The sequence below is a fragment of the Scyliorhinus canicula genome, chromosome 4, assembly GCF_902713615.1.
Source record: "Scyliorhinus canicula chromosome 4, sScyCan1.1, whole genome shotgun sequence".
NCBI lineage: Eukaryota > Metazoa > Chordata > Chondrichthyes > Carcharhiniformes > Scyliorhinidae > Scyliorhinus > Scyliorhinus canicula.
Genome location: NC_052149.1, coordinates 173,911,106 through 173,936,594, shown reverse-complemented (window position 1 = coordinate 173,936,594; position 25,489 = coordinate 173,911,106). Strand labels below are relative to the sequence as shown.

General features: G+C 46.6%; 1 protein-coding gene across 1 annotated transcript in view; it reads right to left on the bottom strand.

The window, feature by feature from the left end:
- Positions 1-463: 463 nt before the first annotated feature.
- Positions 464-25,489, bottom strand: part of pde6a (phosphodiesterase 6A, cGMP-specific, rod, alpha) — an 80,022-nt gene continuing 54,996 nt past the window's right edge. Inside the window, exons 16-22 of the mRNA XM_038795559.1 lie at positions 19,119-19,219; positions 18,881-18,988; positions 18,531-18,594; positions 10,982-11,056; positions 10,685-10,768; positions 1,608-1,764; positions 464-887 (exon numbers count right to left, since the gene is read on the bottom strand). Of these exons, the coding sequence (XP_038651487.1) occupies positions 829-887; positions 1,608-1,764; positions 10,685-10,768; positions 10,982-11,056; positions 18,531-18,594; positions 18,881-18,988; positions 19,119-19,219 (648 nt within the window). The 3' untranslated portion in view covers positions 464-828. The remainder of the gene's footprint in view (positions 888-1,607; positions 1,765-10,684; positions 10,769-10,981; positions 11,057-18,530; positions 18,595-18,880; positions 18,989-19,118; positions 19,220-25,489) is intronic.

Here is a 25,489-nt window from a genome sequence, read left to right as displayed (position 1 = left end):
CCCGCCACCGGGAGTGAGCCGGTTAAATTGCAAACCAATTCGCGCCCAGCATGGATCCTGATTTTGGCCTCTCCCGCTATTTAACCCGTGTGCCCGGACCTGCACCAGGCACAACACGGCTGCTAAATTACGCTGATAGACTATGCAATTTCTGGCGATACCGTTTCCTCCAGCTCTGCTGAGACATAACCTCCATTGGTTTTGGGCAAGGTGCTATATAACTGTTGTTGGGCAGAAACCTGCTTTACACTGTTTACTTCTTTCTTTCACCTCCATTCCAAATGTTTCACTACAGCAATAACTTCAAGCCTTACCTGGACTAAGATGCCCTTTTTTAACCAATATCATGAAAAAAAGGATAGACCTTCTGTCTCATTTGTGAACACAATAATGCAAGGACTAATCAAACACCATTTGTATCAATACATCCAAAATGAAGTTCAAAAGTCTTCTCACATTGTTGCATTTTCTAAACGCCCCCCCCCCCCAGTATAAGATCAAAGTAATTTATTTATCCATTTCTAAAGCAGATTTTTATTTTCTTTATCTTGTATTTATTTTTATACAATAATTCATAAGGAGAAATAATAAATTCTTCACAGTGAATGGTAACCTGATAATTCTAACTCTTTTTTTTCTCATATGTAACGCGAGACTCTTGCAATGAAAGAAACGTAAAGGGCATAATTTAACTGGCATGCTTGCTATTTCTGAACTCAATTTTAAAGATGCAATTAATTTTGAAAAGTTGCCTATTTTTCTCCACATGTCTGTATTATAATGCCAGTGAAGATTTCAAAACTCTTATTGATTTCTTCTTGCTGTAGTTTACAAAAGAGAACATGTCTTAGACTGGGAACCTTGCGCCTTCTCTGATACGCCATCAGCTGCAATTTGAAAAGGAGAGAAAAAAATTGCACATTAAATTGATTAGAAAACTATTGATCTAACTCATATCATAATGTTTGAATTATAGTTTAAAAATTACTCCAAGCAGAAATATAATGCACATATGAGTACATCAGCTTTTGGCAAGAGTCCAAGCATTGAATGTTTCTTATTTTCAATTTACTCATATCTTCAACATATAGGATGAAGTTTTGAGTGGTTTGATTTGCCAGATATGCAGCAATAACACCCCAAAAATGGTGAACAACGGCCCAGTATGGCTGTATAATAATTCAACAGGGCCTACCGCTGGGTATGCATACTGGCCTTCGAGGGTCAGCAATTGGCCGGTTTAAAATAGAAATTAGGGTCCAATCCTGTCACTCGGACCTGATAGCCATTCTTGGACTCATCTGGCCTATGCAAGCATAGAACATGTTCAGCAAAGACAGGTGAGTTTCTGTATTTTTTCCCCCTGCTGGTCAGCCATCTTATGCAGCTCAGTGGAAAATCCATCCCGACCTGTCAAATTTAAGGGATTTTCAAGATGCTCTCGGTTATATTTATACTGTACTACTACATTTTACATAGAATTTAGAGCATAGAAATGGGTTTCTTGAAACAACAGTCAATGCCAGCATTTGCGCTGCTCCCACCCAATTTGATCTAACTCACTTGACATATTCTTCTACTTTCTGATTCATCTTCATATGTCTAACCTTGTTTTGCTGCACGTTCTTCCTCCATTTTCTGCTTTGCTTCCTCAATGGCTTTCACTTTTGCCTCATGCTCATCCGCCAGTGCTTTCCACTCCTTTCTGTTGTTGAGTATGCCACTAAGCATAGGCTGAATTTGAGAATGAAATCTGGTGAATTCCTAAAAGAACAGAAATATTATTATTAGTGCAAATGCGTATTCACAACAGTTAAATGTTCTCAATGTAGATAGGTGGGTGTGAAGTTGCGGGAAAGGTAAGGAGGCCATTGCATTTGTTTTAGGATTTGGGGACTAGAGCTGTTCACAGTACTCCAAACAGAGCCTAACCAAGATTGTATACAAGTTTAACTTAACTTTTCAATATTTAAGTTAATCCCGAGCTTTGCTTACAGCCTAATACCCTGCATGGTAATTTTCTGAATCTGTATCCCCAGATCCTCTAGTTCCTCTATCCCATTTAAACACTTGTCTTGCAAGGTGTGTGTGGTCTCTTCATTCTACCAATATGCACCATGACTCCTTACAATCACCCTTATCTTTGAACCATCTTACACTGATGTCTCAAGTCACCTTCTTTCTTCCATCTTATTACACAATAAATTTTGCACATTCACAGCTCCCCCCTCGCTGGAGTAGAAGAGAGTGCAAAGCTCTAGGAGAAGCAGAGAAAGGGGGAAGGGACATCCAACGACAAATATCCATTGGCAATCTATATCTATCTGGTCCATTGGGAAGCAGGTCTTGACTTCGGAGCTGCAGAGATCAGCAACGGCCTGCTGTGAAAGCATGAGCCCCATGAGGCACTGGTGCTCAGACAGGGTGAGAGAGCTGATCCTCTCTGCCTGCAGATGCTGTATTGAATGTCTCGCCTTCTTCAAGCTGGATCTCCATGTCAATCTCTTCACCTTGTTCCTCATAAGTCCAAAGTAGATCTGCAGTAGCTGCACCCACCCTGTAGTGAAGGATGACAGCAGGGAAGTGAAGATAAAGATAAGGGAATTCCAAGACGGAACTGTTTTCCCAGAGGTTAAAAACATCTGCCAAGCAGTGAAAACACTCAGGTCAAGTGCTTTATGAACAGCTGCAATCCTTCAGCTTCATTCTTTGAAGGCTTCCCAACCTGTCCGTTTCACTGAAGAAGCTCTGTTGAGTTCTCGCATGGTTGATCCAGCTTGGGAAAGCGGTGGCCCCGAACCCTGCCCACCCACCAATTTGACAAGTTAAAATTCTGCCTGAAAAAATCCAACAGCGAATTCAGGTGAAATATTTTACTTGCATGTAGCATAGATCCATTACGGAAAAGCTAAATAAACACAGGAGGAAGAAAGCAAGAGAAAAGATATGGTGATGAGGTTAAATCAAGGAGGCTTGTGTGTTGAGTTGAAACACCATTGTGGGCCTGTTGGGTTGAAAGGTCTGTTCCTGTGCTGTAAATACTAGGTAATGCTTATTTTTCTTAATTGAACTTGAGATGAATATGAATGGGAAAAATAGCCTTGAGAAAGAGTTTCTTAATTTTGCCCAACATTTCTAGCTATCCGCGGATAGTGAGATTATTAAAATGTGAAGCATCTATTACTATTGGATTAGCCAGTTATTGCAATATTCCAGTAAGGTGGAGGAGAGCTACACATCCTCCTGCTGAAACCTTATCAACAGGAAAGATACTCCCCAGAAACACATTGAGCTTGTTACTATTGAGGTGCACAATATTGAAGTGGAAATAATGTAGGTACCAACATGCATAGCTGTACTGAAATTGGTTGCAAATAACATGCTGACAGACCATATGATGAAGGCTCGAAAACGCTTCCCTTTACTTTGTTATTTCTCTCTCTTAAAAATATTGTAATTTTAACCTGTTTTATATGGCCTACCAGCGTGCTAATCATTCATGGAAAAAGAAGGAGCAAATTCCAAAGATTCCATAGCCAAATACTGTAAACTGTTTCATTTGGAACACTGCTAACCGGAGCTCTTTACTAACTGAAATTTCTGAGGTTTCTCTACTTTGAATCATCACTTTTCCAACTGGAAGCAATTACAAACTTTCCAGAACCCATATTTGTATACAGTTTTATTTTATGCTTTAGTGCGATGGAATGGTGGCAGCAGTCATTACACAATTAATGGAGTGGTTGTCTAGGCGTCTTAATTTAAAGGCCCAACAGAAATTAGATCACGGGAAGATGCAGCTGTGGTGATATGCATCACTGTAAATACACAAGGGGTTATTGTAGATACACTAGGACTGAGTAAACACTAGAGGGAGCACCAGGGACATCATGACACACAGACATTCAACCAATAGGTCAGCAAGATAGGACACGACCAATGGGCAGTCAAGACACACCAAGACGTGACATTACCACAAGGGGGCTACCCATATAAAAGGACAGGGCACACATGTTCTTTCTCTTTCCATGGGCGACACTCAGAGAGACAGGGGCAGATCAGAAGCATCACACCTACCGTGTGGATTAGAGCAGACTGGTTAGTTAGATTGAGTTACTTTAGTAAGGTTAGCAGGAGACGCGAACTCAAGTAGGAGAATTGTTAACTGTTCAATTAATGTGTTAAACCTATCTCCAAGTCTGAACCTTCCTTTGTCAGAGTATACATCAAGGAAGCAACTTATGCTACATGAAGAAGCATAACACAACAGCAGCTAGAGTAATAGAGGTGCCTATTTTCACGGCAAATTCATTGCAGAGTTAATGCAAGCTTACTTGTGCCCTCTAACATTATGGACACTCATGTCCATTAAACTAATTGGCCATCTTGAGTCAACCCTTAACAATGTCAGCTGCTCACATTCACAAAATTCATGGTTCAAGGATAAAAGCTTGAATATACAGGATTAGCAGTGATTAGTACCGGACTCCAGCACCTGCCTTTGAAGATCTATTAGTCCTCAAGCTGGACAAAACTATCCAGTAACCTTGTCCATGAGGGATAGGTGATCATGGCAACCTCCTGTTAGAACCCTCGGTGATGTAGAGATTAAGGGATGGGACAACCAGACAGGAGGCCAGATGCAACTCTGAAGATGCAAGAGCATTGACTAGGGTCTGTCTCTGTCTCTCTCTTGTGCACTCTCGCAACACCAAAGGATTGTTCCTGGGCTCAACAGATGACCTGTATGACATTTTGTAGTCAATCTCCCACAAATATATCGGACAGGTCACAAATACACTCTATGGGAGGTCATTGGATTTCATCCATTTCAGCCTTGACCAGGCCTATCAGGATGAGAAGGTTGCAGGATTCATCACCATAGCTGGTCAGTCGCAAGTGAAGGGGGCGATCGACTGAACTCATGCCGCTCTATGCATCCCGTGGAATCAGGGAGTCCCGTTCATCAACAGAAAGGCGTTCAACTCCCTTAATGTCCAGCTAGTGTGTACCCACCAGATGAGGTTCATTCACATGTGTGCACATTTTCCAAGGAGACTACATGATAGCTACATCCTTGGGCAATTGCAAATCCCTGGAATATTTGAGGATCATTCCAGGGTGCAGGGATGACTTGTTGGGGACAAAGAATATCCACTAAGGCCTTGGCTGATTACACCAGTGCTGACATCGGAGACTGTGCCACCTGGTCTGTGATTTAACGGTGCATCAGGCTCCTTAAGATGTGTTTCTGCAGCCTCTACAGATCCAGTGGAGCCCGACAGTACAGTCCCAAGAGGCTCTCCCACATTGTGGATATCTGCTGTGCCCTACATAACCTGGCACAGAAGCACGCAGACCACCTTACAAATGAAGACGTGGAGGAGTGGAATGTCTCCTCAGATGAGGAGGAAGACCAGGTGGGAGTGGAGGAAGAGGCCATGGAGGAGCTGGAGGGTAGAGGACAGGTGGGGCTGAGGATTTGCATGGGCAGAAGGACCAGGGATGCCTTCATCGCTTCCCGCTTCACACGATAGGAATACCATTTTGTCCGACAGTTTAAGAAAGCCCCCACCACCAAGACTGTGCAAAACCCTTTGCGACCACAGAAGGAGGGTCACAGTAAACCTTAGTCTTCAGGGTGCTGGATCTGGGAAGTCCTTGTGCTTGCTAATCAGGAAATGCAGGAGGATAATGACAATTTGCATTGAGGAAAGCTCTGTGATACACCTTAGCTATTGCTTATGTCCAACTCCTGTCTGTCTGTTGCCAGCACTGACTCCTCGGCTCATTTGCGAGTGAGTTTCGGCCCAAGATCCCTTTGTCACATAACACTAGAGGCGGATTAGAGGCTAGGGTCTAGGACTCACTGATTAATGCCCAAGTCATTTCAGGAAATCTGTTATTTTCACTTTGTGGGCCTAACTGTTTGCCTGACTTTGAGGGCCTCTGAGAAGAGCTGTGTCCAGATGGGGTCAAGTGTTACCCCACTGGGAGGTGGGATAACGATACTGAGGCCTTAAGGTTGTGAAGAACAAGAGATTTTAATGTGGTAATATGTGCATTTGAGACATTTAATTAAGACCCCAGGTATCTGTGCCTAACCTCACCTGTGCCTACTTTGTCCCCCTATAATAGCAACCTTATGAACCCTCCCACTATATCTAGGTATATTCCCAGGATGTACATCAAAAGTGGAAGCGGCCTGTAGGCTGAGGTGCCCTTGGTGGCCATCTTCTGGAGCCCCGAGACCTGGAGGGCCCTGGCCTACTCTCTGGTGGCACTTGTATTGCCGCATCACTCTATTCAGCCGCACTCCCAGGCTTTCCTGGGTGGAAGGCTATGGGAGGTGTTCCATCGGCTCCTCCTCCCTCCGGGTGCTCATGGGCCCCTGGGTTACTCCGTGGGATGGAGAGACAACTGGAGTGAGCTCCAGAAGCCTCAACGTCATCTGGTGCTGCCAGTCCTGGAGGCCCACCATTGTCTGGTGCAAAGTGTTGAACCCCTCAGCTTTGCTCCTCAAATACTGAGCCATGTCTTGGAGTTCTGCAGTCATGAATCTGACATCTGGGGCATTACGGTGGCACAGTGGTTAGCACTGCTGCCTACGGCGCTGAGGACCAGGGTTTGAATCCCGGCCCTGGGTCACTGTCCGTGTGGAGTTTGCACATTCTCCCCGTGTTTGGGTGGGTTTCACCCCCACAACCCAAAGATGTGCACAGTGGGTGGATTGGCCACGCTAAATTGCCCCTAAAATTGGAAAAAATAATTGGGTACTCTAAATTTAAAAACATTTAAAAAAAAATGAATCTGACATCCTAAACCTGGCCTTCCACTGGGGCCTCCAGCCTTGCAGTGTTGGCCTGGGTGCCACGCATCACCCGCAACATGGCCGGTGACAGGAGACTTTGGGAATCCTCCATTCCATCTTGCAGTTGCAGGAATATCGGTGACAGCCCCTCCTGGTATTCCTGACTCTGTCTTTGCATCTCAAGCAGCTGAGGGGCAACCATGTCCAGATGCACGGCACCTATCTGGGGCACATCTGTGTACTGGGATCCAGCAAACCCCCGACTATCCAACCTCTGCGATGTTACTCCTTTCACTGGATGTGCATCAGAAACTGTGAGTTGTTTACCAGGATGTGACCCAGAAGCCTGCCTTATAAGTTTGCCCACCGAGGTGTGTGTCTCTGTGATGGTGGATGGTATGTGTATCAGTTGAGATGCTTCATCCATGTCCTCCTCCGAGATAACCTCCGAGCTGCTTTCAAAAGTAGGCTATGGGGCACTGCTAGTCAATGGGCCAGGCTTTTGAGTTGATGTGCCTGCAAGGCAGGGGACATGGTTTTAATACAAAGCACTCGAGACTGAACATCTGAATGAAGGTTCAGTGGCTCTTTACTTTTGTCTCGCAGGCCAACCTTGCTCTCAGTACAGGCCCACTCCTCAATGGAGTCAAGATTGTCAGCTCGGACATTCCACCGCCTGTCTCTGTGTGTCTCTCTCTCGCTCGCTCTCTCTCAGTGCTGCCACTAGCTCCCAGGCAGGATGCATGACCCTGCTAGAGGGTCTCCTGCCAGTCTGAGGGTAGGTAGATAGTTGTCCTTCTCTCTACACAGAGGGAGAATTCAGAATTCTCAGCTGGCATGGGAATTGAACCCGCACTGCTGGCCTTGTTCTGCATTGCAAACCAGCTGTCTCGCCCACAGAGCTAAACCAGCCAGGTATTGCTGCATTTGGACATGGATTGCTTCATTATCTGAGGACTCGCGAATGCTGCTGAACGTTGTGCAGTCATCCGCCAACATCCCCACTTCTGACCTTCTCATGGAAGGCAGGTGTGGTGATCTCTACCACTGTATATATGTGTGTGCTTGCATTAGGGGATGTATGACAGCCCCTGCCGGCTAGCTCCGCCCTCAGGGAGCAGTATAAATATTCATAAGTTTCCCTGAGATGCCATTCTACAGCTGCAGCCGGAGGAATAGCATCTCACTGTAATAAAGCCTCTCTTGTACCTTATCGAGTCTTTTGTGTGAAATTGTTAGCGCCACAATTTATTACAGTGAGATTTTCCAACATCATGGACATCAGAATCAAGCCTGATCGCCTGCAGCTGGATCCACAGTCGCCACACGCCTGGAAAGACTTTAACCACTGGCTGGCTGTTTTCGAGGCCTACATCACCTCAGCGGACCCTGCACCATCGGAAGCTCAGAAGGTACAACTCCTTTACTCAAGGCTGAGCTCCAGCGTGTTCCCGCTGATTCAGGACGCGCCTAATTACGCCCGGGCCATGAACTGCTCAAAGAGAATTACGCTCAATCGACCAACACTCTGTTTGCGAGACATGTACTCTCCACTCGCGTTCAACAACCGGGTGAGATGATTGAGGACTTCTGGTGGGCCCTTATCCCTCTAGTATGGGACTGCGACTACCAGGCCGTCACGGCCACGCAACATTCGAATCTACTCATGCGGGATGCATTTTTAACGGGTATTGCATCGGACCCCATCCGGCAACGACTGCTGGAAGGGGCCGCTCTCGATCTTGCGGAAACAAAGACCTTAGCGCTCTCAATGATGGCCGCTTCCCGTAATGTGCAATCCTACCCCGCCAGCCGCGCGGCCCACCCCTCCTACCCCTCGTGGACACCGCAACTGACCCCCCCGACTGGGGCTGCTCCCGTGCAGTATGCCTGCGCTGCTCACCGCACCACGCACCCTGGGGGTCCCCGCTGCTACTTCTGCGGTCAGCAGAAGCACCCCCGCCAGCGCTGCTCGGCCCGCACCGCGAATTGCAAGTCTTGTGGCAAGAAAGGCCACTAAGCAGCGGTGTGTTAGTCCCGCGCAGTTGCCACTATCGCGCCCGAACTCCCCTCTTGCCACAGCCAATCGCGCAATGGGCCCTGCCGTCCGCCATCCCCGGGGCCACGTGCGATCAGTGGGCGCCGCCATCTTCCTTCCCAGACTCCATGTGCGTTCCATGGTCGCCGCCATCTTGCCCCACCCCCGCAACGTGCGCTGCATGGGCGACGCCATCTTGCCCCACCCCCGCAACGTGCGCTGCATGGGCGACGCCATCTTCTTCCCCGCAGGTACTCCAGACGCCGCCATTTTGTCCTCCCCTCGGAACTGGACCACGGGACCCGCGTCGCTGCCGCTACTCATCGGACTCGGACTCTTCGGTCAATCGGCCACTACTCGCCTCCATGATGCTCGACCAATCCCATCCTCGCAACCTGGCTACCGCTTCTACGATGGTGCTTGTCAACGGCCACGTGACCTCCTGCCTCATCGACTCCGGGAGCACAGACAGCTTCATCCATCCGGACACGGTAAGGCGCTGCTCCCTCGCGGTCCATCCTGCCAACCAGCGGATCTCACTGGCCTTCGGATCCCACTCTGTCCCGAGCCGGGGCTTCTGTCTGGTTAAACTCACCCTACAGGGCATTGAATTCAACCGTTTCCGCCTGTACGTTCTCCCCAACCTCTGTGCAACACTTTTACTGGGCCTGGACTTCCAATGTAACCTCCAGAGCCTCACTCTCAAATTCGGCAGACCCCTACCTCCCCTCACCGTTTGCGGCCTCACGACCCTCAAGGTTGACCCTCCGTCCCTCTTTGCCAATCTGACTGCAGATTGCAAGCCCGTCGCTACCAGGAGCAGACGGTACAGCACACAGGACAAGACCTTCATCAGGTCCGAGGTCCAGCGGCTGCTTCGGGAGGGTATTGAAGTAGCTGAAGATGGTTGGGCCAAGGACACTACACATCACTGCAGTGATGTCCTGACCACTTGTGTTGGATAGAGGGCCTCAACGTGGAACGCGCAGTCAAGGATGCACATAGCCCCAGAAATTCCTCAATGTAGCGAGAGTTTGGGATGTAATTTTTAAATGGTGACCCGATCGCTGGCGTCACTGTAGCGACCCCACCCCCTCCAAGTCCCAATGCATTATGGTAGGGTCACCCGACTCCCCTCAATACCCACACAGGGCACCGCTGGCCAGATGGCCGCCATGCAAAAAATGCCAGCTTGTCATCTCCAACTTCACAGTGCCCTTGACAGCTGGCAGTGCCACCTGGGAAATGTCGGTTGGCACCCAGATGGCACTGCCATGGTGCCAGGTTGGCACTGCCAGGGTACCACTCTGCCCAAAGGGAATGCATTCAGGGGCCTCCGATCTCCTGGGAGACCCCACGAGTGCCATTCCATCTGGTCTCTGTTTGTGGGGACCAATACTGAAAAGCGCTCGCCCAAGGTCTCCGAAGCAAAGGGCATAGATCCAAACTCCTCGGGTACCTCAGGAAACTGCATATTAGAGTGAGACTAGCTGTCTTGCTTTAATGTGCAGGTTGCGAAGAATTGATCCCGCCCACAATAGGCAGGGTTTACACCGCAATATTTCACGAGATTGCATTAGATCTCGCAAGCTGGATATATCATGACAGCGGCATCATTCGGCTTTTATCAGCCAATCTGTGCCGCGGCAAGCTGCTTTCCAGGCGTAGCATGGCCGTTGGATCCCGCTCTTAGAGCATTTCCATTAAAAGCCATCCCTCTTGTTTGGACGAAATTTTGACACTGATTTATAAATTCATTTCACATGTTTTAAGCAACCTTTTAATAATTATATAGCACAGCAGACCTTAAGGATTTTTACTGCCTATTTTCTTACCTTATACACAAATGTGCACACAAAGTCAATGAAACCGACTTGAAGTTTCGGAAGTTCAGCAGACTTGTTTCTGTCCATCATGGGCTAAAAGAGTCATAAAGAGGATAAGTAATAATTGAAAATAACTAGAAACAGTGTGCAGTACAAAATATGTTAATTAACATTTGTCTTTCATTGTTCTCAAGTTACCTATTGAATTGCAACCTGCTAAGTACGTTATAACAAAAGAGCACTGGTATTTTTAGGTTCAAGATATTATCCTATCATTTCGCTTCAGGTCATTGTATCAGGACTTACAATAGGTTGTTGTTCCAATACAGTTCGTTCCAAGTCACCTTGCTCCCAGAATTCAGCTGCTACAGAAAGAGCTACCTTGAATAGAAAGAAAAGATGTCAGATCTGAGATGGTGTAGCAGCACAGAATTGGCTTCCATCAATTTTAACAGGGGAATATAGGTCTTCTCATAATTGTAACACATATTGTCACAGTGAAAGAAATGTTGTCCAGTTCTTCTTTTAAAATATGGTTATTATTGCAGACATGGAGTCACTGGGGGCAATCATTGACTTCATCCAGTCATTCCAAGGAAGTGTCCGGCCACACTAGTTGATGGTTACCATGGAGGTAAGGGAAATATTGAAAGTGGGAAATATGTCTTGAGTACTTTAACAGATATCATTTAAAGTGCAATTGGGGTACTGGATCACATTGGGTGGATTCCTCTTTATGGTTTTAGGATAATGATGATGGTGTGATGGAAGTCCAGAGTCTATGGCCTGGAATTTTACCACCTCCAAACATGTCATCTGAGATTCTCCAATCCAGAGTCTAGTGCTCCAGCGGAGAATTGGTACTGTGTCCCACTGGTGCTACAAGCGTCGCCGAGGTGGTATTCTCAATGCTACGCTATACCTGGCTACTTCAAAGCAGATAAGTGCTTTCACTTCATCTTTTCCCACCGCAGAAAGCACTTGGCATTGGTGAAGTGGCTTGTAGCTGTCAATCAGAACAAGGATGTTTATCAACATTGCGGTTAGGATCAATGGAGAGTACTTTAGATGCATTCAAGCATAAAAGGAAAGATAAATAAACAAACCCCGTGTGGTTATAGATTCTGAGATAAGACTATTCATTCTAATGTTTGTGCTTCTGAGATTATGCAGTTGTAGTGATTGGGTTTTATTGATTGAGGGTTTTAAAAAATATTTTAATTTGTATTTTTAACATTTTAACATTTTATACATAAATAAAACAATGCAAAACATCAAGAACTACAGAAACCTCTCCCACTCCACCAAACAATACCCCACTAACTCAAATAAACCACCCTCCATCCCAACCTCCCCCTCCTCCCAACCTACCCGTCCCCCTGAGCAGCTGATGGTAACCAACTCTTTAAACGTGTAGAATAAACAGACCCATCCCTTGTGGAACCCCTCCATTTCCCCCCTCAAAGCAAACTTTACATTCTCCAAATACAGCAACTCCATCAAGTCCCCAAGCCACACTGAGATACAAGGCGGAGAAGCTGACCTCCACTCCAAGAGGACCCACCTGCGAGCAATCAACGAGGCAAAGGCTAAAACATCTGTCCCCATCTGCAGCTCCAAAACCCCAAATATGGCCCCTAGGGTACTGGACTCCAAAACCACATGCAAGATTGGCAATATATTGCTGGAAACCAACCTCCAAAATTCCTCCAACTTTGGACAGGACCAGAACATATTTACATGATTGGCCGACACCAGTTGCAAGTGGCTTCCACTCTCTCAAAGAGCCGGCATCAGGTACGCCCTGTGCACCACCTTTTTAAAACAATTTTCCAATTAAGGGGCAATTTAGAATGGCTAATCCACCTACACTACACATCGATGGGTTGTTGTGTTCAACCCACGTAACATGCGGAGAATGAGCAAACTCCACACAGCAGTGACCCTGGGCCGGGATCAAACCCGGGTTCTTGGCACCATGAGGCAGCAGTGCTAACCATTGCACCATCGTGCCACCCTGGGCACCACCTTAACTGTTTAAACCCCAGCCTTGCACATGAGGTTGAGGCATTCCTCCTCCGGAACACCTCACACCACAACCCATCCTCCAACTCCACCTCCAGCTTCTCGTCAGACTTAGACTTAACTCCCTCTAGCGGTGCCCTGTCCTCCTCCAAAATCTTCTCTTAAATCACCGTGATGACACCACCTCTAATCCCATCACTGACAACAGCCCCATCAACAACGAGGAGGGGCGTGTTACCAGAAACTTTTTTGCGAAGTCCCGCAGCTGCATAGACCTAAAGGCCTCCCTTGTGGAATCCCAACCTTCTCCGTCAACGCCTCCAAACTTGCAAACCACTCATCCAAAAATAAGTCCATCATTTCCATCACCGCCTGCTCCTCCCACCCCCGAAACCAGCAGCCAGCAACCTTGGCACAAACATTCTCTCGAACCGGCATCAACTTTGACTCCGACCCCAACTTAAAATGCTCCAAAATTGCCTCCATATCTTCAGTGTGGCCACCTCCACTGAACTACCTGAGTATTTCCCTGGGGCAAATGGAAGCGGTGCCATTGCCAGCACCCACAACCCTGACCCCCGACAAGCACCTACCTCCATTCTCGTCCACATTGCCTCCGGTTCCCTACTCCACCCCGCACCTTCTTGGCGTTCGCCGAATAATAATAATACAACAGATTTGAAGAGCCAAACCCCCTGACTGTCACCTTCGCTGAAGCAGTCTTCCGAATCCCCACTACCTTACCACCCAGACAAAAGACAAAATCAACCATTCCACTCCCTTAAAAAATGTCTTTGGCAAAAAGACCAGTAAACACTGGAATAAAAATAAAAACACAGCAAGATATTCATCTTTGCCACCTGCACCTGGGCCTGCCAATGATAGGGGGAGGCTGCCCCATCTGAACAATCTGAGGTAAGCCTGCCCACCAGGCTTGTCAAATTCATTTTACGGAGTCGGGCCCAATTTCGAGCCACCTGCACCCCCAAATACCAAAGTGAATAATCACTACACAAAACGATAATCCCTCCCAAGTCAACTCCTAACCCCGGAGAAGAAACCAAAAAACACTCGCTCGTCTCCAAATTCAGTTTATATCCCGAAAAGGCCCAAAACCTCTTGAGGAGCCCCATTATATCTCCCGCCGTGGGACTCGGGTTAAAAATATACAACAAAAGATCATTAGCTTCCAGGGAGACCTTATGCTCCAACTCCCCCCTGACTATCCCCCTTCACTTATCCAAACACCTCAGCACAATGGCGAAGGGCTCAATCGGCAGTGCAAACAAGAGTGGGGATATGGGACACACTTGCCTTGTTCCCCTATGCAGCTGAAAATATCCTGAGTGCATCTCATTTGTAGGAACATTCGTCTTCGGTTCCTTATATAACAATGTGACTCCCACCACAAATTTAGGCCCATCCTAAACCACTCCAGCATCGCAAACAAATAACTCCACTCGACTTGATCGAATGCCTTCTCTGCATCCAGCACCACCAGCACCTCTGGCTCCCCCCCACTCTGATGGCGAGAGCACCACGTTTAATGAACGCCTTATATTCGAGGACAACTGCCTACCCTTTACAAATCCCGTTTGATCCTCCCCAATTACCGGCAGAAGGCACTCTTCCAACCTAAGCGCCAACACCTTGGCATCCGCATTTAGCAGGGATATTGGCCGACATGGCCCACATTCCACCAGGTCCGTATCTTTCTTTAACAACAGTTAAATAGATGCCAGTCCCATCATCTCTGAGAGCGCCCCCTTAGCCTCGCCATTGCATCCTTGAAACATCTCCACCAACATTGGCGCCAATCTAGCCAAAAACCTGTTATAGAATTCCATCGGGAACCCATGGTGTCCATCTAGCTTTACCCGTTTGCATCTTCCCGATCGCCGTCCGAATATCCTCAATCCCCACTGGCTCCTCTAACCCTACCCTCTCCTCCTATCCTACTTTAGGATACTCCAGCCCCCTCCAAGAAGTCCCTCATATCCAACTCATCCTCCAAGGGCTCCGACCTGTACTACCTTTTATAAAACTCTCAAATGCCCTGTTCATATGCTCCGGCGTTACCACCAAACCCCTCGCCCCATCTCAGACCTGAACAATCTCTTGTGAGGCCACCTGCCCGCGGAGCTTTCCCACCAACAAGCCATTGGCTTTCTCCTTGTATTCACATACTACCCCCTTCGCCCTCGTCAAGTGATGTACCGCTTTCCATGCAGGCGAAAGGTCAAACTGTACCTTCAGTTCCTTTCTATTGGCTCCAGAGTGGGATCTTTTGCATACTTCCCATCAATTTCCAAGATTTTCCAAGAGCAGCTGCCGCTCTTCTCTTGCCTTCCTATACAACTGCGACTTGTATGAGATGATCTCGCCCCCTACCTCCACCTTCAGTGCCTCCCAAATTGATAGAGAGACCTCCCCATTCTTATTGAACCCCACATAAATCATCAATCACCTTTCCCATCCTCCCACAAAAACTCGGATCCGCCATCAGCCCCACATCCCACAAAGGGTCAATGAACTCGGCTTAGACCGATTCATTTTTTGGATGCAACACTGTATTTAAATCCCCACCTAAAATTGTGCATGTCCAGAATAGGTATGGCAGCCAACATCCTCTTCATAAACCCTACATTATTCCAATTCGGGGCATACATGCTAACCAAAACCACCAACCGCCCCTCCAAAGCACCCGTTACCATAAAGTACCTGCCCCCTGCTCCATCACCACCTTCTCCATCTGAAACCTAACTCTCTTACCCACGAATACCGCAAACCCCCGGGCCCTGCTATCAAAACCCGAGTGGAACACTTGACTCACCCAACCCTTCCGAATACTAACCGTGTCCTTCACCCTCAAATGGGTCTCCTGCAATAACTCTCACCCGCCCCAGCCCCCACACATTCCACGTTATCATTTGGACTACTGGCCTCTCACACTCCTCTCCCTCCGATAGTCATGACCATGGCCTCTGGCTCCACGCTGTGAGCAGGACCAGGCCCTATCCCTAGTCCCTCTCCCCTTCCCAGAAATGCCCCAATCACTGCCTCTCAAAACCACCTCCCCTTGCAATACCCCATCACCTGCCCACCCCCACTCATACTTCCCAGGACCATCAAAACCTGTCCACACAGGCTCGACTGGCCGTGGTCCCTCCTCCCACCTTGTTCCTGTTCACTCGCCAGCAATGGTTGGCTAGTGAGATAGCCCCCGCCCAAAACCCCTCCTCCCACAAACCAACAGAACCCTCCCCCCACACCCAGCCCTTCTAAACAACCAAACACAATAATCCCCCCAAAAAAGGGAAAAAAACAACACATAACTCTGTGGACCCAAATCTCCCCCTCCCAGCCACAACATGCGAAAACAAAGTCCAAAGTCAGGTCAGTCCCAATCCTTCGGCCCTCATGAATGCTTCCGCTGCCTCAAAGTAATAGTCCTTGGAGTTATGCATAACTCTCAACTTCGCCAGGTCGACCACCCCGAACCACACATTATTCTTGTAAAGCGCTGCCTTCACCCTGTTAAAGGCCGCCCACCATCTTGCCAGCTCCACTGTGACGTCCTGGCATATATGAATACCATTGCTTTCCCATCTCACCCCTTGATTCTGCATAGGCCATCTCAGCACCTTCTCATCCATCTGGTAGCTGTGGAAACAGACTATTACAACTCTCAGTGGTTCATTCACCTTTGGCTTCGGCCAGAGTGACCGATGACTCCTATCCAGCTCAAAGTGGGAGGTGTTATTCTCGTCCCCCAACAACTTGGCGAACATCTCTGAGAAGTACTCTATTGGCCTCTGGCCCTCCAGCCGTTCAGCAGACCCATGATCTGCAGGTTCTGCCATCATGACCTGTTCTCCAGGTCCTCCACTTTGGCTTCCAGCCCTTTATTCCTCTGCTCCACCTTCCGCAGCTCCTCTCCTATCGAGGTGAGCTGGTTGTCCTGCCACAACAATACCTCCTCAACCCCCTTCAACACCTCTCCTTGCTCCCACACAGCCGTCAAAGTCTTTCCATGAGCCTCCTTTATCAGGGCCAATCATCTTCTTCATCATCTACCAACTGCTTGAGCAGTGCCATCATCTTCTTTCGGTGTCGCTCAAAATGCTTGGCAAACTGCCAATCAAGCGCCAACGTCATCACCTTGGCCAGCATATCCACCATAATGGGTGTAGCCCCACCCGGCGAGCTTACTCCCGCCATCTTTCCTCGCACAGAACACCACACCAAATTTGAGCTCTCAGACAGACTAGCGCTAGTTCATTTTCATCCTGTACTTTTTGATTGGATTTTCAACATCCTCTAATTACCATAATTTTTCTAAAGACCGATCATATAAATTTTCCCAACAAATTTGGTTGAAAAGGGCCAATAAACGTAAGTTCGAGCAGGAGCAACCCAACGAGCAACCTCCACCCACATGTCTCCGCCAGAAGTCATGAATGAGCGTTTTTTTTTAAATTAAATTGCGCAATAGATACTTAGAACTTACTTTTATTTAATCTTTGCATGGCTCCTGGGGTCTGCCAATGGTGGATACTAGGTGAGTTGGCATGGTAGGTGTAAGGGTAAGAGGTGGGGTGCATGAGTTGACACAGGAGCCTTAAAGGGCCATGGAGTTTGGCAAACAAACATAGGAACATCCATGGTAGTTTGAGGATGAGGACAGTTTTTGTTTTGGAACTTCTACACAGTGCCAGAGCAGAGAGGCAGGCCTTCTGCCCAGGGCACCTCTCCAATTGGCAGCCTCCATACTCATTTCAGGGTTGCTCAGCCTGACACCCAGAGAATTCCGCCATCCTGGGTTGAATATTCCAACTTCCAGGTCAGGTTTATGGAGCCTGAAAATGTTTGATCCCTGTGGCTCCCATCCCAGGAACCAAAACCCAGACCTAAGTACAGCCTGTGGCTTTTCTGGTTGGGAAACCTTCCATGGGAAGTTATTTGCTTGTCATGTTTTTCAGAGAAGAACAAGAACAACCCTATGGTTTTTGCCTCTACTTGGAGGATGGACCATTTTTCTCAATTTTATGTAGTCTTGGGCTAAAGTTTGTACATTGCTTTTAGTGACACAGTCTCCTCCATTTTCTTAATATAATGTTATCTCCTGCCTTTTCTTTCTTATTTCTGCTGTTTTAAAGAGTAGAGGATCTGCATGCAGTGTCTAAGTGCCATGAGGAAGATGAGCTTGTGAGGGGAAAACACTTTTAGAAACAATTACATTTATCAGATATAATTTGTCTTTTGCAAAACCATTGCTGGCTTTCCTTGATTAACCCATGACTTTCCAAATTAGTATTAATTTTATCCTATTGTACAAGTCTGAAGAGGTAATCAAGCCAAAACGATCTGCAGTTCACTATTTTATCCCTTTCTTCCTTTTTGAAGAGGTGTTTAACCTACTAATCCTTCAGCCCTCTGGCATGATTTCCTTTACTAGCAATGCTTGAAAGATCGCAAGGGAACTTGGCCTGAGTCTCCAACTATAACAGTGAGCAGGAGCTAGATTGATTCTTGATTACAAGGGTAGACAGGAATGTGAGATTGAGGTTACAATCAGATCGGCCACGATCATACTGAATGGCGGAGAAGGCTTGAGGGAGTCGAGGACCTACTTGTGCTCCTAATTCGCATAACTCTAATTATTGTTATTTTGTCCATTACAAAGTAAGGCAGATCAATATAAATGGTCACAATTAATTAAATAGGGAATTATTCTGATTCATAATGCTTCAGTCAACCCTTCAGCAAATTATTCAAATAAACAAAACTAGAGCAGGAATAAAACTGAAAAATATATATATTTTTTTACCTTGCTCTGTACTTCCCAAGGTTTTGTGATGGCAGATAAATCACATGCTGTCATCATCATGGCCCTAAATTAATAATGCTCAGGATTATATATCGAAAGGAAATTAAACTCTACTTTAATCACAAAAATAATTAGTACCATAATTACAAGTAACCATGGTGTCAAAACTGCACCAAGCACCTTGAATGGAAGCATAACATAATTAATGTTAAGTTGGAAATTCTCAAGCCAACAAAATTATGATTGTACAAGCTTAAAGTTTAGTTTCGTTAGCACATTATTTTTAAATCATATCGCAAATTTGGAATTTCGAAGAGATTCCATTAAAAACAAAATGAAAGTTTACTTACATGATAATTTCTTTTCTGGTTGTTTCCAGGATCATAAACTGTACCCATTCGTCATCACTTTCATATGTTTCAGACAAGTCTACAATCTTTTGAAACATTGTTCTTTTCCTGTCATGAAATAGAAATAACAAAAGAATGCATCAATTGAATAATCAGTTAAACACAAGCTCCATTGGCCTATTTCTAATGAAAACGAGGTAAAACTCCAATCTGTGTTCAAGGTATTTGAAAAACATACTTGAAATAGAGTGCCAAATCTGTAGCAACGATGGCAATGTCCATCAGATGGAGTACATGTTCATACTGTCTTCGGTTGAGATTTTGGAAGATATTTAAATCCTGTTAAAAAAATCAAATCACACTCGCTGAGAAAAAAAACCCAAACCAAATCAGCACCATTTTACATTAGAGTGTAAAACAACATGAAAAGGAAAATATTTAACAATTTTCAACGTTCATTCTGATCTAACTTCATTTTTCCATAATAACTTTCTCCATCATTATCTTCAGCCATATGTCTCCTCTAGCAGTAGAATAGGAAAATTATTTCATTCTGTGTTTCAAGAAAAGCTGGTAATTGGATCCTGAGCTAGATGGTGAAATATGAAACTAGGCCATAAGGTACATCGGGCCTTCTCTGTCGTTCAATCATGGATGATTTTTTTGCATGGACAGTAAGTTTATTTACAGAATGCAGCATTACAGATGTCTGCCTCCTGTCGACTAACACCCACCCCCATGTCCCAGCAGTCTCTACTAATATGTGCTCTAAGTACTCAGTGAAATGATGCCCAATGCTTGTGTATCCTTAACTTTGGTAATATAACCAACATACTATTAACAAATGAAAACAGGAAATTCTGGATAAACTCAGCAGCTCTGGCAGCATCTGTGGAGAGAAACAGAGTCTTTTGAGTCTTAATGACTCTCTGCAGAACTGAAAAAAGGTAGAAATGTGAAGAATTTTATAGTTAGAAAGGTGAAGAAAGGATGGAGCAGAATAGAATAGAATAGAAGGAGTGGAATGCCGTTGGAGATTATCGGGGTGCCCGATCCCTCTGTGATGGGGCTGAGAGCCATTAGGCTACAGCACTGATTGAAGCAACCTTTAAAGATTGCACCCTAATGTTTATGGAGCTGTTTTTTTCTCTCTAGAGGCTCAGGATTTGGCAAGAAAACTGGTTTGTGCAATTGGAGAGGTACATGCCAGTTTTCAGTGTGAGCCTGACATTTTGCCAAATTCTGGTAAGATTCTGCCCAACACCTGCTCAAAAGAGGAAGCATTTCAGAGCAAAGAACCAGCCTCTTTAAAAAGAACTGTGGTTAGAAACAACACCTGCTCAACAGAGGACGCACTTCAGAGTTAATGGAGCAAACAATGATAATCACTCCTTTGAAAGAGCCTGGGCCAATCAATCAATGCCTTGTTAATGATAATGATCATGACATTGAGTATAAACAATACAGCCCAGAAGCTTGAAAAAGCAACAGAGCATTGAAATTGAATGTGAAAGATAAACTTCAAAAGTTGCCAACACATCAAAAGAAAGACTTTTCCCTTCATCTGACAGATCATTAAATTCTCTCCCAGCACATCAATTTCCTAAGTTATCAAGGCTTTCAAAGCTACAGAGGTAACACAGAGAAGGTGGAACAGAATAGAAAATGACAATAAGTCGGGGACGGAGCAGAACGCCTTTGGAGATTATCAGTGAGTGGAGGGGAGCCCGGAACTCTTTAAAGGCCACCTTGCATCTTAATGACTCCCAGCCCTCATCACAGAGGGAAGACACATGACCTCCCATCTCAGGAAAGTTCCCTGATCAGAGCCCCTGCAGCCTGGTCCATGCCCTCCCCAACCCCTACCTCCCCTGTCGGAGCATCCTGGAGTTAGGTTTAGAGAGGGTATTCACCCATTTTCTCTCCCCTCAGTGTTCCTGGCACCTGGTCCAGTAGGGACCAGTAGTGATTAGCGCCTGCAGGGCCTCCAGCTAGGCAGAGCGGGAGCATCCCAGGGGGCCACAGCATTCCATTTCAATGTCACTAAGGAACACCCCACCAAGACGGCACTTTGTCCAGTTTCCTGCACTAAGAAGCTCCACTCACCGGAACTCCTCAGTGCAGGAAGAGGTCAGGACGCCATTTTTAAATGGTGTCTCAATTTCTGAAACCACTGAGGTGACCCCTGAACCCTCCCAAATCTCCAACTCACCTGTAAGGGGGTCCTCGACTACCCCCGCCTTGCACACACCTCACATGCGCAGGGCCTGATCCCCAGCATGGGAAAAATAGCACCCTAACACCATCAGCCTGGCAATGTTTCCATGGTTCTTTTGTTTAAGTTATCTGGGTGTTTCTCACAGTAGGGAACTATCAGGGTAAGACGGTAAGTCGTCTGAGGTGGACTTGGAAACTACATGGGAACCTGTGAGTCAGAGGATGAGGAAACAGGACAAAAACAAAAGACAGAAAGGGGAATAAGAAAAGTACAGACAGATGAGCCGAGAGCCACAGTGAAAAATATTGAGAGTAGGACTAGTAATGTTAAAAGGATAAGCTTAAAGACTTTGTGCCTTAACTCGCAGCGCATTCACAATAAAATGGATAAACAAATGGCACAAATAGATGTGACCGGGTATGATATAGCTGGGATTAGGGAGACATAGCTGCAGGGTGACCAGGGATTGGAACTGAATGTCCAGGGGTATTCAGTATTTAGGAAAGATAGAAAAAAAGGAAAAGGCAATGGGGTTGCATTGCTGGTCAAGCAGGAAATGAACACAATAGTGAGGAAGGATATTTGCTCCGACAATGCGGAATCTATATGGGTAGACCTGAGAAACAGCAAGAGGCAAAATACATGAGTGGGTGCCACATATAGACCCCTAATCTGCAGTGATATTCTTGGGAATGACATTAAACAAGACATTAGAGTCGCATGTAATCATGGGTGATTTTAATCTGCATCTAGATTGGGAAAATCAAATTAGCCACAATATCATAGAGGAGAAATTCCTGGAGTGTATGCGGGATGGTTTTCTGGATCAATATCTTGAGAAGCCAACGAGAGAACAGGTCATCCTAGACTGGGTACTGTGTAATGAGGAAGGAATCATTGGCAACCTAATTGTGCGAGATCCCTGGGGGATGAGCGACTATAAAATCTAGAATTTTTCATCAAGGTAGAGAGTGAAGTAATTGATTCTGAGACTAGGGTCCTGAATCTTAAAGGAAACTACGAGAAAATGAGGCATGCGTTGGCTATGATCGATTGGGGAATGTTACTTAAATGGATGACATTGGATAGGCAATGGCAAACATTCAAAGAGCGCAACTGAAGGAACTGCAACAATTTTTTATTTCTGTCTGGCGCAAAAGTAAAATGGGAAAGGTGACCAATCCATGCCTTACATGGGCAATTAGTATTAGACCCAAGGAAGTTGCATAGAAATTGGCCAAGAAAAACAACAGGGGCGAAATTCTCTGACCCCCAGCAGGGTCGGAGAATCGCCTAGGGCCGCCGAAAATCCCGCCCCCACCGTGGCAGAGATTCTCCGCCACCCGGGAAGTGGCGGTGGCGGGAATCTCGCCACTCCGATTGGCGAGGCCCCTGCGGTGATTCTCCAGCCCGGATCAGCGGCGGGATCAGCAGCGCGAGCAGGCCCCGGGGTCCTGGGGGGGGGGGGGGGCGGGGGCGATCGAACCCCTGGGGGTGCCCCCATGGTGGCCTGGCCCGCGATCGGGGACCCCGCTCAGACTCCGGGCCAGTGCCCTGGATGCACTCTTTCTCCTTCTGCGGCCGCTGACGTCACTGCCGGCGCATGCGCCGACCGTCGAAAGCCTTTCGGCCAGCCCCCCTGCCGGGGGCGCCGGTTTTTTGCGCCAGTCTTCTGGTGCCAACCGCTACGGCGCGGGGCTAGCCCCCAATGGTGGGGAGAATTCCCCACCTTTGGGTAGGCCCGACCCCGGAGTGATTGGCGTCACTCCCCTACGCCGGGACCCCCCGTCACGCCGGGTAGGGGAGAATCCCGCCCCAGGTCTGAGGATTGGGAGTTGTTTAGAATTCAGCAAAGAAGGACCGATTAAGGAGGGGAAAGTAGAGTACAAAAGTAAGCTTGCAGGGAACATACAAACTGATTGTAAAGGTTTCTATAGGTAATTGAAGAGAAAAAGATTGGTGAACCACAAACTTAGGTCCCTTACAATCAGAAACTGGGTAATGCATTATAAGGGACAAAGAAATGGCTGAGCAATTAAATACATACTTTGGTTCTGTCTTCATAAATGAGGACACAATTAAGATACCAGAGATGTTGGGGGATGCAGGGTTTAGTGAGAAGGAGGAACTGAAGGTGATCAATATCAGTAGAGAAATGGTGTTGGAGAAAGTGATGGGATTGAAGGCTGATAAATCCCCAGGGCCTGACAATCTACATCCCAGGATACTGAAGGAGCTGGCTCTAAAAATAGTGAATGCATTGGTGGTCATCTTCCAGGATTCTATTGACTGCAGAACAGTTCCTGCAGATTGGAGGGTGGCAAATGTAACTCCGCTATTTAAAAAGGGAGGTTGAGTGAAAGCAGGGAATTATAGGCCAGTAAACCAGTTGTGGGGAAAATTCTAGAGTCCACTATCAAAGATTTTATAACAGAGCACTTAGAAAACAGAGGCAGGATCAGATGGAGTCAGCATGGATTTGTGAAGGGGAAATCATGCTTGACTAATCTACTGAATTCTTCAAGGATGTAACTAGTAGAATTGAAGAAGGGGAGGCAGTGGTTGTGGCGTATTTGGACTTTCAGAAGGCTTTTGACAAAGTCCCGCACAAAAGATTAGCATGTAAAATTAAAGGGCAAGGGATTGGGGGTAGTGTATTGAGGTGACTAGAAAACTAGTTGGCAGACAGGAAACAAAGAGTAGGAATTAACTGTTCTTTTTCAAATTGGCAGGCGGTGACTAGTGGGGTACCACTAGTGGGGTACCCAGCTATTCACCAGCTGTATTAATGATTTAGATGAGGGAACAAAATGTCATACCTTCAAATTTGAGATGGTGAGCTGTGAGGAGGATACAGAGATCCTTTAGTGTGATTTTGACAAGTTGAGTGAGTGGGCAAATGAATGGCAGATACAGTATAATTTGGAGAAATGTGAGGCTATCCACTTTGGTAGTAAAAACAAGAAGGCCATAAATTAGGAGAGGGGAATGTGCAACTAGACCTAGGTGTCCTTGTACACCAGTCAGTGTAGGTAAGAATGCAGGTGCAGCAGGCGGTAAAGAAGGGAAATGGTATGCTGTCCTTCATTAAGAGAGGATTCGAGTTCATGAGGAGGGATGTCTTGCTGAAATTATACAGGGCCTTGGTGAGGCCACACCTGGAATATTATGTGCAGTTTTAGTCTCCTTATCTGAGGAAGGATGTTCTAGCTATAGAATGAGTGCAGCAAAGGTTTACCAGACTGAATGATTCCTGGGATGGCAGTACTGATTTACGAGGAGAGATTGAATTGTTTGGGATTGTATTCGCTGGAGTTCAAAAGAATGAGGGGGGGCTTCATTGAAACCTATAAAATCCTAGCAAGACTGGACAGGGTTGATGCAAGAAGGATCTTCCTGATGTTGGGTGTGTCCAGAACCAGGGGTTACAGTCTGAGGATACGGGGTAGACCAAGTAGGACACAGATTAGGAGAAATTTCCTTACCCAGAATGTGGTGAGCCTGTAGAATTCATTACCACAGGGAGTAGTTGAGTCCAAAACATTATGTGGTTTCAAAAAGCAGTTAGATGTAGAATTTAGGGTGAAGGGGATCAAAGGATATGTGGGAAAGCGGGATTAGGCTATTGAGTTGGATGATGAGCCACTATCAAAATGAATGGCGGAGCAGGCTCGAAGGGCCGAATGACCTCATCCTGCTCCTATTTTTTCTATATTTCTATGAAAGCTATGATGGCAGTGTCACCTGTGCACTTTGGCAGTGCCAGGGTCCCAGGCTGGCAGTGCCAGGGTGCCACCCAGCCCAGAGGGCAATCACCTGCGGGCCTCCAAGCCCTGGGAAACTCCCAGAGGTGCCATTCCATCTGGTCCCCGTTTGTGGGTCCACCTCTGAACGGCGCTCACCCAACGTCTCTGAGGTGAAGGGGTTTGATCCCAACCCCTCGGGTAGATCAAGGGAGCGCATATTAGAATGAGACTAGCTGTCTCACTCTAATATGCAGATTTGCAAAATATTGATCCTGCCCGCAATGGGTGGGATTCAGATCACAACATCTTGCAAGATCGCGTTAGATGTCGCGAGGCATAGGGAGCTGGGTAGATCCCGGAAGAGGGAACTGGCAGGATCCACAAGCCGTGCCGCCTTTCAGGTGCAATGCGGCCAGGAGGTCGCACCCATTTCCAACTTCAATCATTCCACTATTCTTCCTCAAACCTTTCTAGTGACAGAACGATGACACTAATGTGCTAGTCCTGCTAAAGTCAAAGATATAGAATTTCACTATGGGCGATGGAGCAAAACATGTGGCATCAAAATGGCTGCCTGCTGTACACAATACCTGACATTCATCACAACCAATTCATGCTTTTGAACTGTATCTCGGGAACCACGCC